We start from the raw sequence: 19,364 nt of genomic DNA, 5'->3' as shown, positions 1-19,364 counted from the left end.
AGATTATGTCCCCGAGTTCTATCTCCCCCATCAGTGAAAACATCTTCTCTGCATCATTGCTTGACCTAATGGTTATAGAATCATAGAATAATGCAGCACATTATCATGCTTGTGCCGGCTCTGTGAAAGAGCTATCCACTAGTCCCACTTCCCTGTTCTTTCCCCATAGCCTGTACATTTTTCCTTTTCAAGTATGTATCAAATTCCCTTTTGAAAGTTACTATTAAAGCAGTGCATTCCAGATCATCATAACTCCCTTCTTCCCCTCTGGTTCTTTTGCCAATTATCTTAAATCTGTGTCCTCTGGTTACCGACCCTCCTGCAGTTTCTCCCTATCTACTCTACCAAAACCCTTCACAATTTTGAACACCTCCTATTAAATCTCCCCTTAACCTTCTCTGCTCGAAGGAGAACAATCCCAGCTTCTCTATTCTTTCTACATAATTGAAGTCCCTCATCCCTGGTACTATTTTAGTAAATCTCCTCTGCACCTTCTCCAAGGCCTTGACATCCTTCCTAAAGTGTGGTGCCGAGAATTGGAAAAAGTACTCCAGTTGCGGTCTAACCAGAGATTTATAAATCTTTGCTTTTGCTGTTTCACTGACGTCTCCATGCTTCTGATGGTGAATGATGCTTGAGCACCCAGCAGAATGGAACTTCCCGTCTCTCCTGACTTTCATTTACCCATACAGGACGGGTGGGGAAAAGGCTACTTTTCAACCTTCAAACGTGCCCGAAATCTTGGCCCAAATCCCGCCCCCCCCCCCCTGCCCGGCCTGATACAGGTCTTGATTGCTGGTGCACCTTCTCCCCTGCAGCCAAGAGGGTGGATGGGCAAATTCCGGCAGACCTGCGGGCCGTGACATTCTGCAGTTAGATGCTATAAGGTACATGGCAGTTCTCTAAGCTTAAGTACCCAAATCCGCATTGTTGCTATGGTTACAAGATAAAAGCTCACGGGGTTGGGGGTAATATACTAGCATGGCTAACTGACAGAAAACAGAGAGTCGGGATAAATGGATCATTTTCCGGTTGGCAAACAGTGACTGGTGGGGTGCTGCAGGGATTGGTGCTGGATCCACAACTATTTACAATCTATATTAATGACTTGGATGAAGGACTGAGTGTAATGTAGCCAAGTTTGCTGATGATACAAAGATGGGTGGGAAAGCAAATTGTGAGGAGGACACGAAAAATCTGCAATGGGATATAGACAGGCTAAGTGAGTGGGCAAAAATTTGGCAGATGGAGTATAATGTGGGAAAATGTGAGGTTATACACTTTGGCAGAAAAAATAGAAAAGCAAATTATAATTTAAATGGAGAAAAATTGCAAGGTGCTGCAGTACAGAGGGACCTGCAGGTTCGTATGCAGGTACAGCAAGTAATCAGGAAGGCAAATGGAATGTTGGCCTTTATTGCAAGGGGGTTAGAGTATAAAAGCAGAGAAGTCCTGCTACAACTGTACAGGGTATTGGTGAGACCACACCTAGAGTACTGCATACAGTTTTAGTCTCTGTATTTAAGGAAGGATATACTTGCATTGGAGGCTGTTCAGAGAAGGTTCATTAGGTTGATTCTGGAGATGAGAGGGTTGATTTATGAAGATAGGTTGAGTAGGTTGGGCCTATACTCATTGGAGTTCAGAAGAATGAGAGATGATCTTATCGAAACATATAAAATAATGAGGGGGCTCGACAAGGTGGGTGCAGAGAGGATGTTTCCACTCATGGGGAAAATAAAACTAGGGGACAAATTCTCAGAATAAGGGGCCGCCCATTTAAAACTAAGATGAGGAGGAATTTCTTCTCTGAGGGTTGTAAATCTATGGAAGTCTCTGCCCCATAGAGTTGTGGAGGCTGGGTCATTGAATATATTTAAGGCGGAGATAGACAGATTTTTGAGCAATAAGGGAGTAAAGGGTTATGTGGAGCGGGCAGGGAAGTGGAGCTGAGTCCATGATCAGATCAGCCATGATCTTATTAAATGGTGGAGCAGGTTCGAGCAGCTGTATGACCTACTCCTGCTCCTATTTCCTATGTTACGGCTGACCTTGTTGGGTTATGACATTATTTATATGTGCCAACTCCATTATCCCGAAGTGACTGTTTGTTTGACTGGTTTGACAGTCACAACCTGCCAAATGTTTGATCAGTGGAAGGTTGGGACAGTAATTTAATGGCAGTACATAGTAATCCGATTGTATTGTACATGTTCCCAGGCTTGGAGTACTATTCTACACAGGGTTTTAGGCAGAGAATACTTCTACCTAGATAGCACAATGCTTCAAATGTTGGAGGCCACATTTCTGGTAATAGTTTTGGGACAAGCAAAGCACTTGAAGATTTTTGTGAAAAGAATCACTTGTTGGAGAGAAGTTGAGATTTATTGGGAGCTTAATGTGCAAAGTTAAAGCACATGGGATTGGGGGTAGTGTGCTGATATGGATTGAGAACTGGTTGGCAGACAGGAAGCAAAGAGTAGGAGTAAATGGGTACTTTTCGGAATGGCAGGCAGTGACTAGTAGGGTACCGCAAGGTTCTGTGCTAGGGCCCCAGCTGTTTACATTGTACATTAATGATTTAGACGAGGGGATTAAATGTAGTATCTCCAAATTTGCGGATAACACAAAGTTGGGTGGCAGTGTTAGCTGCGAGGAGGATGCTATGAGGCTGCAGAGTGACTTGGATAGGTTAGGTGAGTGGGCAAATGCATGGCAGATGAAGTATAATGTGGATAAATGTGAGGTTATCCACTTTGGTGGTAAAAACAGAGAGACAGACTATTATCTGAATGGTGACAGATTAGGAAAAGGGGAGGTGCAATGAGACCTGGGTGTCATGGTACATCAGTCATTGAAGGTTGGCATGCAGGTACAGCAGGCGTTTAAAAAAGCAAATGGCATGTTGGCCTTCATAGCGAGGGGATTTGAGTACAGGGGCAGGGAGGTGTTACTACAGTTGTACAGGGCCTTGGTGAGTCCACACCTGGAGTATTGTGTACAATTTTGGTCTCCTAACTTGAGGAAGAACATTCTTGCTATTGAGGGAGTGCAGCGAAGGTTCACCAGACTGATTCCCGGGATGGCGGGACTGACCTCTCAAGAAAGACTGGATCAACTGGGCTTGTATTCACTGGAGTTCAGAAGAATGAGAGGGGATCTCATTGAAACGTTTAAAATTCTGACGGGTTTAGACAGGTTAGATGCAGGAAGAATGTTCCCAATGTTAGGGAAGTCCAGAACGAGGGGTCACAGTCTAAGGATAAGGGGTAAGGCATTTAGGACCGAGATGAGGAGAAATTTCCTCACCCAGAGAGTGGTGAACCTGTGGAATTCTCTACCACAGAAAGTTGTTGAGGCCAATTCACTAAATATATTCAAAAAGGAGTTAGATGTAGTCCTTACTACTCGGGGGATAAAAGGGTATGGCGAGAAAGCAGGAATGGGGTACTGAAGTTGCATGTCCAGCCATGAACTCATTGAATGGCGGTGCAGGCTCGAAGGGCCGAATGGCCTACTCCTGCACCTATTTTCTATGTTTTTATGTTTCTTGGAAGAACATTTACCTAAAGAATTGAAAGTTGCAACTGCTTCTTGATGTCCAAAAACAAAATTGCGATCCCACAATCAACCCTTAATGGAAGGGCGGCTGGTGGATTCTGTCCATTGCAAGGCCCAAGTACTCAACTCCAGGAATCATAGAATAGTACAGCACAGAAGGAGACCATTCGAGGGTGCCGGCTCTTTTCAAGAGCAATCCAGTTAGTCCCACTCATCCGCTCTTTCCACAAAACCCTGCAATTTTTTCTCCTTCAAGTATTTATCCAATTCCCTTTTCAAGGCTACTATTGAATCTGTATCCACCCCCCTATCAGTCAGTGCGTTCCAAATTCTAATCATTCGTTGCATAAAAAAGTTTTTCCTCATGTCGCCTCTGGTTCTTTTGCCAATCACCCTAAATCTGTGCCCTCTGGTTATCGACCCTTCACCCATTGGAAACAGCTTCTCTTTATTTACTCTATCTAAACTCTTCATGATTTTAAACACCTCTATTAAATCTCCTCTTAGCCTTTTCTTCTCTAAGGAGAACAGCCCCAGCTTCTCCAGTCTCCCCACGTAACTGTAATCCCTCATCCCTGGAACCATTCTAGCAAATCTCTTCTGCACCCTCTCCAAAGCCTTCACGTCCTTCCTAAAGTGCGGTTTCCAGAATTGGACACAATACTCCAGTTGAGGCCGAACTCATGTTGTATATAGATTTAGCATAACTTCCTGGCTTTTGTACTCTCTGCCTCTATTTATAAAGCCCTGGATCCCATGTGCTTTATTAACCTGTTCTGCCACCTTCAAAGATTTGTGCACAAACAGCCCCATGTCTCTCTATTCTTGCACCCGCTTTGAAATTATACCATTTATAGTGTGTATTGTCTCTCCTCATTCTTCCAACCAAAATGTATCACCTCACACTTTTCTGCATTGAATTTCATCTGTCATGTGTCTACCTGTCTGTCCTCTTGAAATCTATTACTATCTTCCTCACTGCTTACTACACTTTCAAGTTTTGTGTCTTCTGCAAATTTTGAAATTGTGCGCTGTACACCCAAGTCATGAATGTAAATCAAAAACAGCAGTGGTTCTAGTACTGAACCCTGTATATCTCCCTCCAGTCCGAAAAACAGCAATTTGCCATAACTCGCTGTTTTCTATCTCTTATCCAATTTTGTATCCTTGCTGTTACTGTCCCTTTTATCCCATGGGCTTCAATTTTGCAGACAAGCCGAATATGTGGTACTTTATCAAACACCGTTTGGAAGTCCATATACATAACATCAACTGCAGTGCCCTCATCCATCCTCTCTGTTATCTCATCAAATCTCAATCAAGTTAATCAAACACGATTCGCCCTTAACAAATCCGTGCTGGCTCTCCTTTATCATCCACGTGTGTCCAAGTGGCTTTAAATTTTCTACCAAATTATTGTTTCTAAAAGTTTCCCCACCACTGATGTTAAACTGACTGACCTATTCTCCCCTTTTTTGAACAAGGATATAACATTTGCAATTCTCCAGTCCTTTGGCATCACCCGTGTATCTAAAGAGGATTGGAAGATAAGTCATTCGGAACGGGTGACTTATGCACTTTAAGCACTGCTAGCCTATCTAGTACCTCATCTTTATCTATTTTGATCTCGTCCAGTATCCCGACAACCTCCTTATCTACTATAACTTTGGAAAAGTCCTCTTCCAAGATAAACACCGACGCAAAGTACTCCCATTCAATTCCCAGCAATCTTGGTGCTGAGTTAGCAGCTGGGCATATTGGAATCCACTTAAGAGAGAGGGGGAAGGATTTGCTAGACAAGGCAATTACTTGTCTTGCAAATTTTTTGATATGAGACTGAATTTGAATCAAGGATCACTGGTGAAAGGATCTAGCTGCTGGAACACAAACGTACAGGAATACTTTTACATACCGAGATGTCCTGGTTGCCCACAGGCAGCTAATTTATTTTTTGGCTTTAGAAAATTAAATATAAAAATTATTCACAGTTACGCATGAAAGCTTTCAGATGCTCACCTGAGTGTTTGATCACAGCACCTCAGTGTTTCATTGCAGACAATGCACTGGTACGAATCCACCCACAGACATCTTCCACCCTTCAGGACGTAGTTCAGGATCTGGAATATTAGGTCCTTCATTGAAACACCTGTGAACTCATCCTTTTTTGGAGTGGAAGCAAGTCATCCTCATTTCGAGGGACTGCCTGTGATGATGATGATGAGGTTTGCATTGTGCTGGACATTGCTGACAATGGGCTATGAAGTGTATCACAAAGGGGAACGGTGGCTGGCTGGACAATCTCAGACACTGGAGAGTGTGGAATGACATAGCATGATTCTAAGGGGTGAACCTCTTGTCAGTGTACAATCTGCTGTTACCTTTAGTATGTTCGTGCAGCGAGCACACTTGTATCCATTTTAAACCTTTATATAATTGTCCAGTACAACAACAACTTGCACTTATATAGCACCTTTAAAGTAGTAAAACTCCCAAGGCGCTTCACAAGGTCGTAAGTTGACAAAAATTGACAGAAACAAAGAAGGAGACATTAGGACAGGTAAGATGTAGGTTTTAAGGAAAAGATAGAGGGGGTAGAGGTTTAGGGAGGGAATTCCAGAGCTTAGAGCCGAGACAGATACCAATGATGCATTGAGGGAATTGGCAGATGCACAAGAGGCCAGAGTTGGAGGAACGCAGAGTTGGAGGAGGGTTGTGGCGCTGGAGAGGTTTTAGAGTAGAGAGGAGTGATGCCAATTAGTTATTTGAACACGAGGTTGAGAATTTAAAAATTGACGCATTGCTGCACTGGGAGCCAATGTAGATCGGCGAGCACAGGAGTGATGGGTGAACAGGACTTGGTGCGAATTAGAATATGGGCAGCAGGGTTGTGGATGAGCTGAAGTTTATGAAGGGTGGAGGATGGGTCATGGGAGAGCGTTGCAATAGTTGAGTGTGGAATAGTGGATCTGCAGTGGTGATGTTCGTGGGAGTACAGATTTTGATGTTTACTGTGACCCAGATGTGGTGGTGGTTCCCCAATCAATATCATACAGCAGATTTATGGATTACATGTGACTGACATGGATAGAAATACCTGTAGTACACACTGATGATATGAAAAGGCTCCGTCCTCAAACCATCCAGGAACATTCCCCAATACAATATTGTCTTCCTAATATCAAAGATTATAGAGGAAGGAAAGTCTCGGAGTACAATCGCTCAATGTGCTAGCTTGGCTCAATGGTAGTGCTCTCACCTCAGTTGCCATCCAGGATTTGAACATGAAATCTCGGCTGACATTCCACCGCAGTACTGAGGGAGTGCTGTGTTTCCGATGAGACATGAAACCAATACCTCAGCTGCCTGTTCAGATGGATTATTGGTCAGTTATCTCATTGCTGTTTGCAGGACCTTGCTATATGCAAATTAGTTGCTATGTTTGCCTACCAAACCACCGTGACTGTACTTCAAAAGCAACTCATTGGATGTGAAGCACTCTGGGAGGGCTTGAGGTCATAAAAGGCTCTATAAAAATGTTGGTTCTTTCTTTCTTCCTCATCCTTGGTGAAATAATCAACTCCCCAGAAATTTATGATCCCATTCTGGTAAAAGTATTCCTGTTGCCATGGGACTCCAGTCGGCTCTCGTCCCTTGCAGAGCCACTCTGGTGATGTCACCAGCTCTGGTGGGGTTCAGCAGCTTTTTGAGCCGAACTGAAGTTGTGGCTAGCAGCTTTTTACAGTGCACTAGTCCAGGATCCAACGCTATAGTTCTCGTCAGTGACCGTGCCAGAGCGGCCTAGTTAGGAGGTACACCAGACCCAGGTGGACTCTCCACTGGTCGTGTTCAAAATCATGGGGTAGAAATTCTGATGCCCCGGGCCCGTACAAAGTTTCTATGGACCCGGGAAGGCATCGGAAAAGCCGGTTTTCAGCATGCAATGCGCATGCGCTGAAAACCGGCTTTTCCGATCGGTCAAGTTTCTGGCTTGACAGAAGATCCGCAGATCGGGAGCGAGGACACTTGCAGGGCAAGATTTCCAATATTTACGGATATCTTGCCCAACAAATGTTCTCAAAAATCTTGTGCTTGAAAAAGCAGGCGTATAGCCTACTTTTACAGGCACAAGTGTTTAAAAATAGACAAAAACATTTTAAAATAAAATTATAAAAACACATTTTATTCTTAAAAACCCTCTCCACTACGGTAAGTTTATTTTTAACCATAATTAAAAAAACCTTTTTTTAAAAAAAAAAATCGGGGAAAGATTTTATTTTTATAAGACATAATAACTTTAATTTCAATTAATTTTAAATATATGTGGTCTGTTTTTTATTTTTTATTATTTTGTGTGTTTGGTTTTGTTCCCATTAATAGCACTGAGAACTCGTAGATACGCGAGTCTCAGTGCTATTAATGGGAACCTGTGAAATACTTATCTGATTGGCTGAGCAGTCACACGTGACTGCATCTTCTGTGTGAGACGGGAGCACTTCGCAGTGCGGGAAGAGAAGGCCTCCCCATCGGAATCCAGGGTGCCTCCTAGACCACCAGGTACTTTCGTAAAAAATCTCCAGCGAGGAGGCAATTGCCTGCGGGAAGACCCCAAGAGGAATTTCTAGGCCCATGTCACAATTCTCCCGTAAAATGGATGTGTACTTGGAATAAGAAACTCCTTCCCTGGACTTCTTTCCCCTTGAGCCCCTCGAAGGCTGACAATGTTGGCGGCTTGCCAGCTCCGTGCCAGATCTCTATCACTTGCATGTGTTGTGCAGGCAGTTTCCAATGGTTAATATTTTAATTGGATGGTGGCGTTGAGCCGATGAATGTTTCTTTATGATCCAGTCATGGAAATGGGTATTTTCTTTCCCCTCCTCTTCTGAGGGAAGTGACTCATTCTGAGCTCTGCTTTCACAGCTGGTGAGAGGCCCCCAGTACCTTGTTCATGTGGCCGTGGTCTGTGTCTGAGAACAGACACTGAACTATTCGACTATAGTGGGGAGATATCCAAGTCCTCCGCCAACATCCGCCCTCGCGTCCTTCTAGCAGAATTCTCGGATGGCAGTCACGAGCGGGATTTCTGGCCAAATCTCCCATCATTAACAAGAGGTTCTGAGGCCAAATATAATGCCTCTTCCATAACCCCGTTTTTCACGTTCACACGTGATTCACTCTCGAGGATCTATTTTGTACACGTGCGAAACATTTTTTGAATAAATCCAGCCTCGGTTCTGAGAGAGTTTTTACACCGCAGTATTTGATGCATCGGTGCACGTGCTCCTGGGCTGTCTGCAGGATAGCTTGAAGTAGTTTCTTAGGGCCCAAAATTGATGGCTTTACCACCCATTGCTGCCCACTGCCGCCGGCATTCCTCCTCGAGTTGCGCCCGGTGTCACTTTCGATTTGGCTGGAGCGGGCAGGAGGGGAGAACCGCCAGGAACCGCCCGCTGACATCCGTAGACGGCCGAGTGGCGCAAGTGGACTCCCGTCCGCCAAGATGCCATATTGATGCGGCGGGAGTCAGCGCCAGAATGGAGGTGGACCATTGCGAGGAGGCTGGTCTGTCCCCGACAGTGAGTATGAAGATCTGAAAAAAAAGGTGAGTAAACATTTTATCATTTTTTTTTCTTTACAGGGACTTACCTGGATGGGGTCCCCTGAAGGTCTTCCGATGTTTTTTTTTGATGCTTTTCCTTTTCGACCCTCCGTGGGCCCGACTCCATCCTTGGTGGCACCTGGGCGGCAAGCGCCTTTGCTGCTGAGCTTGGGAGCTACCGCCGGCTGCCGCCCAGTAAGTCTCTCTTTTGCCGCCCGCCAACCTTTGCAGGACCTTTTCGATGAAAACCCCACCCAAAGTACCATCAGGGACCTCGGTGGCTTTGGGCAGGCGGGGGCCTTCACCAATTTCGCCCCTTTAGTCTTTCCTAAACCATTATAGTATTTGCGTTCAGTTATAGTTTAAACCCTTTCATGGCCTCGCCTCTGTCTGTCTCTGTAACCTCCAAGTCCGGCAACCCTCTCCGGTTCTTGCCTCTTGTGCAACCCCCACTCCCTTCGCCCCACCATTGGTGGCCGTGCTTTCAGTCATCTAAGCCCTATGTTCTGGAATTCCCTCCCTGACTCCCTCCAACATTCTTCCCTCCATAAAATGCACCTTCTTTTAACCAAACTTTTCATCACCCCTTCTAATATCTCATTCTTTGACTTGTGATAAGAACATAGAAATAGGAGCAGGAGTAGGCCATTCGGCCCCTCGAGCCTGCTCCACCATTCAATAAGATCATGGCTGATCTACCTCAACTCACCTTCCCACACTATCCCTATATCCCTTGATTCCCTTAATATCCAAAAATCTATCGATCTCGGTCTTGAATATACTCAACGACTGAGCTTCCACAGCCCCCTGGGGTAGAGAATTCCAAGGATTCACAACCATTTGAGTGAAGAAATTTCTCCTCATCTCAGTTCTAAATGGCTGACACCTTATTCTGAGACTGTGGCCACTGGTTCTAGACTCCCCAGCCAGGGGAAATATCATCCCAGGATCTACTCTGTCAATCCCTTCAAGAATTTTATACTTTTCAATGAGATCACCACTCATTGTTCTAAACTCTAGGGAATATAGGCCGAGTCTACTCAATCCCCCCAGTCCCAAGAACCAGTCTAGTGAACCTTCGTTGCACTCCCTCTAAGGCAAGTATATCCTTCCTTAGTTAAAGAGACCAAAACTGTACACAATACTCCAGGTGCGGTCTCACCAAGGCCCTATATAATTGCAGTAAAACTTCTTGACTCTCGTACTCCAATCCTTTTGTAATAAAAACCAACATACCATTTTTTTCCCTTGCTGTACCTGCATGTTAACTTTCTGTGATTCGTGTACAAGGACACCCAAGCCCCTCTGATTACCAACATTTCCCAATCTCTCACTATTTAAAAAAAATACTCTGCTTTTCTATTTTTCCTACCAAAGTGGATAACTTCACATCCTACACATTATCTCCTTCTTCCATGTTCTTGTCATCCATTTAAGTGTGATGACACTTGTGTAAATCAACTTGGGTTGTTTTTCTACGTTAAAGGTGCTATATAAATGCAGTATAGTATTAGGCAGTCCCTCGTATCGAGGATGACCTGCTTCCACACCAAAAATAGATGAGTTCATAGGCGTTTCAATGAGGGGCCTGACAATCTAGGTCCCGAACTACATACTGAAGGGTGGAAGATGCCTGTGCATGGATTTTTTTTAACGTGGGGTAGCCATTGCACACCAGCCACAACACTGGCTTGACAGAGCGAGGTCTTGATCCAGTGGCAAGGATTAACCAAGACGACTAGAGACCAAGCTCTGCTGCACAGACCTAGTGTGCATGAGTAGTTCGCAGTGTGGGCTGGCCTGTGCTGCCCCCGAACCCTTGCCTCTCCTGGGCCCCGAACCCTCGCCTCTCCTGGGCCCCGATCACGATGCTCCTGGGCCCCGATCTCTCTCTGCTCCTCCAACCCGATCAAAAATGGAGCAGTCAGAACCAGGACATCAATTAGTCTCCTCTTATCTTGGAGACATCAAATATCGACACTGTTATTTGAAATATCAAAATATTAAACACCAGTCTAGTTGAAGGGTTATTAACATCAGCAAAAACAAACGCCAACTAACAAAATGAATACAATTCAGTAGAATGTGAATAGCAGCAAATGTAGATTGTTGTTGTAGGTCAAGCCACTGAGAATGTAAATGTTGTTAGAAATTGTGGCATATTTGGGGACCTTATTATCCAGTATTGTCCTGTGTCTTTCCCCCCCTTTTAACTTCAGTATGGGATACTGCATCCTCGTCGTCCATGGCTTGAACCGAATGTTTGGAGTTCTCAGTAAATGGGGAGCCAGCGTTGTCACCGTCTCCACCTTGCTTGTCCTGGGACTGTTCTTCTGGAAGACCCTGAGACAGAACGAGGTGTGGCTTTCCAGGGAAGCTCTATTCAGGTAAGTGCGGGCTGACCAGGCCTGACACTGTTAAAGAGCCAGTTGTGTACAGCATGTGGCCTGGAGTGCTCCACAAAGTTTTTTTTGCTGTTTTTTTTCCATTGCTATGCTTTTAAATAGAAAGGACACTAATAAAGATGTGTTTTACACAGAGATGTTTTAACAGAGGGGAAAAGGTAGGAGTGAGATTAATGAAGAATGAGTGTAAACCTGCCCACAAACCCATTTAAACACTCGGGCCTTGATTGCCCTCCATGCCAAGGTTCCCACTGGCAATGTGTTGGGTGGGACCTCTGTCTGTTGGGGTGCCCCTTGCTTTGACCCCGGCAGATCTGCCAGAGTTAGGCTAACTTGCATGTTGGTAGGACGGTCCTGGGGGCATTTCTGTGCCTTCCCTGTTGCCTAACGCGGGTTTGCGGGGAACATGGCTGCAGCTCGTGTCACAGCGTAGCGTCGTGGAAAATGTAGTTTCCTGCAGTTGGAAAGAAGTGTTGGACAACCTTCACCCAATCCCAAACCTGCACTTGGTATTCAAGTTTCGCTGTCCCCGATGGCAGAAAATTCCCGAAGTGGCAGCAGACGTCAGGGAGGCGGAAGAATGGTTGCTCGCCCAATCACCACTCCTGTCTGGTCCCAGAGTGTCCCAGTCTGGGCGCCAAAAAGAAAACTCAGGGCTGTGCAGTTCTGCTCATTTCCAGGAGTGAGATACAACCATAAAAAAAGAAAGCAGTATTTGCAAACCCAAAAGGCAGGAGTCCAAATGGGTGCGAGGTGACAGACTGTAACCTAACCCAGTCCGTGATGTGAAAGTTCCAGGACAGAACACAGTATCTTTCCTCCTGACCTTGACCTTATTTTCACATTCAGAATAGAAAGTAGTTAAGTAAGTGAATGAAGGCATTAGAGCAGTTAAGATGGAGGATTGGGAGGCAGTGACCTTCACTCATGTCCTGCTGCAAAGCAGAAATCGCCAGGGAGGAAGGAGTTCAAGGTCATGACACAGGCTGCGATTTTGCTTACCTCAGCGGGTCCATGGCAGGCGATGTCGGTGGCGGGTCCCGACCTCGCTGCTGTCTCCATCCTGGCCTCGGAAATGAATTTCCTCTGATTGGGCTTGTTAAGCCCGCCCAGCGTGTTTCCCGGCCAATTAGAGGAAGCTGATCTGGTGATGTTATTTGATGAAGTGTCATCAATCGGTTTCCTGAAAGAGACCATGTCCAAATTTATTTTGACAGTTGTGCTGTCAGTGTTCTACAGCACCGTGGCTCTCCCATGACTCCCTCCAAATGCTTTTGGAGGGAGACACAGCACGCAGGGAGGTCCTCTTCCCTTCCCATGGGTGGAACAGACCTCCCCAGGAGACCAACGCAGCCTGGTTGCACAATGCATGGGAGGGCACAGCAGGGATGTGGTCAGGAGGATCTGGGTGCAGTGCCGCAACTGTTTCAATGATCTCAGTAGATCATGAAATGTTAGTACAAAGCCACACTCAACCTCATCCTGCTATGCCACTCATCACATCCCCATCACTCTGCCTTCCCTCCCCTACTCCTGCACATCTTCACTCACACCAACCTCCCCCATCCTTCTCTATCTACATTATCTCATCCCCATCTCATTAGCCACCCCTCACATTTACCCTCATCCTAGTCCAATCATACCAACTAACAACACAAGGGTAGGCACTTGGGTGTTTTATGCAATGTCCATGTAAAGCTTTTGATAATGTGATGTCAAACATTAAAACCTTTAATTTCAACGCTTAGCAGTCTTGCACCTTTGGAAGTGGCTTAGTGAGTTGCAGTGAATGGTGAGACATAACAGTATCCCCCATAATGGTGAAGAATGTGAAAGAAATACCTTGAACATTTTGTAGGGATGCTTTATGGTGATGGTGTGGGGTGGTGCCAACCTGGCAAATCGTGTGGCAGCCAGGGTGTACAGCGTCAAGTGAAGTAAATCTGGCCATGGTGATGCCATCCCTGGCCTCAGTCAGCAATATGGTTGGGTGCTGATGCCCTGTGTCCTATGCATCTTCAGATGGTTGTGGAGAAGTTTGGTGCTGCTGGTGTGCGTGGTGCTGCTGGTGTTGGGGCTGAAGAACAAGGTGAAAGAGTATAAATGGTACCCATGCTGACGGAATAAATGGCATGTGAAGTAGAGATGACAGAAGCGATCTGTCAATGGTGAGAGGGAGATAATGAGGTCAGACTGGATGGAGACTTGTGTAAAAACTTATAGCATCTGTTGTGGAAATCCAGTGAGGTAGAATTTGTGGATGAGGGAAGATATCTCTGGAAGGCAGGAGCTTTTGCTGTACATTTGAAGCTGTCAACTCAACAGCTGATTCAATGGTCACTGAACTCCTGCCTCAGCTTGACAGACGTGGTCCATGACCAGCATGGACCCTGTGGGCAAGCTGTCAAATGCAGAAGGTGAGCTGAAATTCATTCTTAAGTGGCTCTAAACAAGCCACTAATGACTTGAATTGAGTCCCCGCTCTGAACCCACCGCTGCGTGTCTGGTCTGCTCAGCGCCAACAGACCTGACATTGGGAAAGACGCGTGGCGGTGGGTTCACAGTGGAGTCCTGACCCGCTGGGGGGGGAAAAAGAACACAGTCCTACCTGACCCACACATGCTGAACCCCCACCCCCCTCCCCCGAACGACCAGTTTCCAGGTTTGGATGAGGAGGTCAAGGAGTCAAGAGGGAAGTTACGAAAGGTGGTGATTGGGTAAAGAGACTTTGAGCCATTTTCACTGGTCGGTGAGGCACTAACGAGAGGGCACGACTTTAAGATGATCACAAAAAGCATAATGAGGAAGCTTAGGGGAAAAAGCGCCTTTATGCAGACGGTGGCCAGATGGTGGAATACTATGCCTTGAACCCTTGTTGAAACAGAGTTCACAAATATTTTTAAAGGGAATTAGACTGTTACTTCGAAAAGAGTTGTTAAATATGGGAGTGTGCAGGAGAGTGGGAGTCAACCGATTTAGTCATGTGGAGAAAATCAGTGACCAGATTTAGTGGGCCTAACAGCCTACTTCTGTGTTGGAACATTCTATAGACAAGTAATGTTTTCCATTGAATGCAAACCTGTAATTTGAAGAAAGTAGTGCACGCTCGAGTATGGCCTGTACAGACAGGTGCTTCCCTACAATGTTCTCCCTTTCTCATCTCTTCTGAAAAGCTTTGTCTCCCTCAGATCCCAATCTTATCATCGCCTGGTATTCACACTCACACACACACACACACACGCGCACGTATGTGCGCACGCACAAACACACACACGCACGTACAAGCATGCACACAAGCACACACATACATGCACACATGTGCGTACACACACAAACACACACTTCAAACAGGAATGAGATCCATGTCCACTTTTGCCCTCCCTAACCCACAGGAGAGGTGGCCAATGTCAACATTTCAATTGCAGCCCCAACTAAAATCAGGTGACTCAGCACAAACTGGGGATTATACCCCTGGGACTTTCACAGTCTGTCAGCTTTGCAGACGGTGACTTCATTGCTGAACATTGGAATGACCCAAATGAATTTCTTCTTGGCAATGTCGGTCATACCGTGTATGCCCTTCGTGCTCTTTCTCACTCACACATCCCCAAACAGTTGGACTATGCCTCATATCTTAGACATTGTGGCTGGGTCTTCCTCATAAAAAGGTGGAGGATCTGCAAGGATGGCCCCATTCACAACCAAAACTATAATTTGATTATTATCTTGCTGTTGCCTTTTCTAGATAAGGTGCTTGTCAGTGCAGGCTCACTGTATCTATTGACATTGCAATCGTAATATGAGGTGAATGAAGTAAATCACGAAGTAGGGGAAGGGGAGAAGAGTGAAAGTGTCCAAGATGTTGTCTTCAAAAAATAACTTAATTTTTTTGGTAAATTAATTAGAGGTATTACCATATTATTGTCAGCACCTGTGCCAAGAGTCAAGCTTGTTGAATGGTTTGGAACAGCCATTGATGTTACTGAGTGTAATGAGGATAATAAATGTGCTGATTCCACTAAAACGCATGCTGAGCCTGTAATTCTAGTTGTTTTTCCCTGTCTCAATAGATCTGGAGTTCAGACTTTGCCCTTTAACGCCAAGGTGCACTACAACTACGCCAACTTCCTAAAAGACCATGGTCGCCATGACGAAGCAGTTTATCATTACAAAACGGCTCTGAGGTAAGCAGCGAAGTCCGTGTTTTCCTTGCTCTATTTGCCTAACCCTCAGTCTTCAGACCTGGAACAAAAGCAATCTCCTGCTGCAGAGGCTTGGCTCAGTGTTCAAAGTCTGTCATGTAAAGTGACTTGTCTGGCCAGAGTCCAACTCCTTTGTGCTTCCTGATGAAGGGCAGTATAAAAGTTACCATAGCTGCACCTTTTTCTATTTAAGAATGAGGTGACTTGATGCCGTTTAGCAGATGCAGAGCAGAGTATTATTTACTCTGCCTTGTTGCTGCTTTGTGTCTGGTTATCAAAAGTAGATTGGATTTAGGTCCAGCATATGTGGCATACTCGGCCCACTCATCATGTAACACAGGCCTGATCTTGGGTAAGAAGGAGAAAGAGAAGGCTTGGAGAAAAGATAGAGATCAAAACCTCGGAAATAAGAGAGAACCTGAATTTCTATCGCATATCATCAAACCCTCAGGATGTCCAAAAGCACTTGCCAACCAAGGAACAATTTTTGAAATGCAGTCACTCTTGTTATGTCATCATCATAGGCAGTCCCTCGAGATCGAGGAAGACTTGCTTCCACTCTAAAAGTGAGCTATCAGGTAGCTGTACAGTCCAATGCGGGAATTACAGTCTCTGTCACAGGTTTGCCGCACGCTCCTTCCGCTGCCTGCGCTTGGTTTCTGCGTGCCCTTGCTGACGAGATTCGAGGTGCTCAGCGCCCTCCCGGATGCTCTTCCTCCACTTAGGGTGCTCTTGGGCCAGAGACTCCCAGATGCCGGTGGGGATGTTACACTTTATCAAAGAGGCTTTGAGGGTGTAATTGAAGCGTTTCCTCTGCCCACCTGGGGCTCGCTTGCCTTGCAGGAGTTCTGAGTAGAGCACTTGCTTAAGGAGTCTCGTGTCGAGCATGCGGACAATGTGGCCCGCCCAATGGAGCTGGTCGAGTGTAGTCAGCGCTTCAATGCTGGGGATGTTGGCCTGAGCAAGAAGGCTGATTTTAGTTCGTCTATCCTACCAGTGGATTTGCCGGATCTTGCGGAGGCAGCACTGCTGGTACTTCTCCAGTGCTTTGAGGTGTCTACTGTATATGGTCCGCATCTCTGAACCATATAGGAGGGCAGGTATCACTAGTGCCCTGTAGATCATAAGCTTGGTGCCAGATTTGAGGTCCTGGTCTTCAAATACTCTCTTTCTCAGGCGACCGAAGGCTGCGCTGGCACACAGGAGGCGGTGTTGGACCTCGTCGTCGATGTCTGTCCTTGCTGACAATAGGCTCCCGAGGTTTGGAAAATGGTTCATGTTGTTCAAGGCCGCACCATGGATTTTGATGACCGGGGGGCAGTGCTGTGTGGCAGGGTCAGGTTGGTAGAGGACCTTTGTCTGACAGATGTTTAGCATAAGGCCCATGCTTTCGTATGCCTCGGTGAAGGTGTTGACGATTCCTTGGAGTTCAGCCTCTGAATGTGTGCATACGCGAGTGTCGTCCGCATACTATAGTTCAATGACAGAGGATGGGACGACCTTAGATCTAGCCTGGAGGCGATGAAGGTTGAACAGGTTCCCATTGGTTCTATAGTTTAGTTCCAATCCAGCAAGGAGCTTGTTGAGAGTGAGATGGAGTATTGTAGCAAGGAAGATCAAGAAGAGTGTTGGCGCAATGACGCAGCCCTGCTTGACCCAGGTCCGGATGTGGATTGGGTCTGTGGTGGACCTGTTGGTCAGGATCACGGCTTGCATGTCGTCGTGGAGCAAGCGGAGGATGGCGACAAACATTTGGGGGCAGCCGAAACGGAGGAGGACATTCCATAGTCCCTCATAGTTGACAGTGTCAAAGGCCTTTGTGAGGTCAAAGAAGGCTATGTACAAGGGTTGGTGCTGCTCCCTGCATGGCCAACAACAATGACATGCGAGGATTCTTCAGCGCAGTCAAGACCACCTGTGGCCCAAGCACCCAAGAGCCCACCCCACTGCTGACCAAGAATGGAGAGGCACTCATTAAGGACATCGAGGCAGTCAGGGCCCGCTGGAGGGAACACTTTGAAGATCTCCTTAACCGAAGCTCTGCCTATGACACGAGTGTCCTCGACTCCATCCCGCAGCATGCTACCCTACCCGCCACCATCTCAGCAAAACCCCAGCCCTGCACTAGGTAGAAAAGGCCATCCGTCAGCTCAAGAACAACAAGGCATCAGGAGCAGATGGAATCCCCGCTGAGGCACTAAAGTATGATGGAGAAGCACTATTGGCATGAATGCATGACCTCATCTCTCTTATCTGGAAGGAGGAGAGCATGCCAGGAGATCTCGGAGATGCCGTAATCGTGATCATCTTCAAAAAAGGTGACTGCGGCAACTACAGAGGAATCTCCCTGCCGTCGGCCACTGGGAAAGTCATCGCAAGAATCCTCCTCAACTGTCTTCTCCCTGTGGCTGAAGAGCTCCTCACAGTACAGATTCCATCCTCTAAGGGGTACAACGGACATGATCTTCACTGCACGACAACTACAAGAGAAATGCAGGGAACAGCACCAACCCTCTTGTAGGCCAAACGCTGCAGCTATTTTACGCTCAGGACAGTCCTCCAAACAGCAATGGAGATGACTCACCAATTAATCTGTCTTTGGTGGTGTTCATGAGGGAGGAATGTTGGTCAGGAGAACAGGAGTGCTCTTCTTCGAATAGTGCCAAAGGACCTTATTTACATACACAAGGAAACACCTACTTTGCATACAGTTAAGTAATTGCAGTAATTGCATAGAATTACACAGGATGTACAGAACAGCTGGTCCATGCCAGTGTTTATGCTCTACACGAGCCTCCTCGCAGCTTGCTTCATCTAACCCTATCAACATAACCTGCTATTCCTTTCTTCCCCACATGTTTATCTAGCTTCCCCTTAAATGCATCCACGCTGTTCGCCTCAACCACTCCCTGTGGTAGAGAATTCCGCATTCTCTGGGTTAAGTAGTTTCTTCTGAATTCCCAGATGGCTGTATTAGTGACTCTCGTATATTTATGGCTTCTAGTTTTAGACTCTCCCATAAGTGGGAACATCTCTGCGTCTACCCGATCGAACCCCTTCAAAAATTTATCAGGTCACCCCTCAGCCTTCTCTTTGCTAGAGAAAAGAACCCCAGCCTGTTCTATCTTTGCTAGGTATAATCAGGTAATGATACAGAATAACTATACTTACAATGCCTAGACAACAAGCCGTTAACCATACCTTTCCCATGACACTGTTGTGTAGTGACTGGCAGTGAATTTACAGGACTAATAGTTCTTCTTTTCCCTGTTGTGTTCTTCAATCTGTTTCCTGCCAGGCTGTACCCACATCACGCCAGCGCACTCAACAATCTCGGCACAGTGACCAAGGCAGTGTCGGAAGCAGAAGTCCATTACAGACAGGCCTTGACACTGAACCCTCAGCATAACCGCGCGCTCTTCAATCTGGGGAACCTGCTGAAGTAAGTGCAAAGATCTAACAGAATTTTTAGAATATTGCCGTGACAAATTCCAGGTCTCGCTAAAGTTTTGGCATCAGTGGTCACTCTTGTAAGTAAATCTCATGTCCCTCACTAATCGCCAAGTACCTTCACTGTCCAATTTCTAATTAAACAGTGTC

General features: G+C 46.1%; 1 protein-coding gene across 1 annotated transcript in view; it reads left to right on the top strand.

Annotated features, from left to right (window-relative positions):
* Positions 1 to 19,364, top strand: part of tmtc1 (transmembrane O-mannosyltransferase targeting cadherins 1) — a 269,539-nt gene that overhangs the window by 176,851 nt on the left and 73,324 nt on the right. The window contains exons 9-11 of the mRNA XM_070901685.1: positions 11,377 to 11,544; positions 15,633 to 15,746; positions 19,063 to 19,206. Of these exons, the coding sequence (XP_070757786.1) occupies positions 11,377 to 11,544; positions 15,633 to 15,746; positions 19,063 to 19,206 (426 nt within the window). The remainder of the gene's footprint in view (positions 1 to 11,376; positions 11,545 to 15,632; positions 15,747 to 19,062; positions 19,207 to 19,364) is intronic.

Source organism: Pristiophorus japonicus, chromosome 15 (genome assembly GCF_044704955.1).
Source record: "Pristiophorus japonicus isolate sPriJap1 chromosome 15, sPriJap1.hap1, whole genome shotgun sequence".
Taxonomy (NCBI): Eukaryota; Metazoa; Chordata; class Chondrichthyes; family Pristiophoridae; genus Pristiophorus; species Pristiophorus japonicus.
The sequence above is the reverse complement of the archived record's forward strand: the minus strand, read 5'-3'. Positions and strand labels throughout refer to the sequence as shown.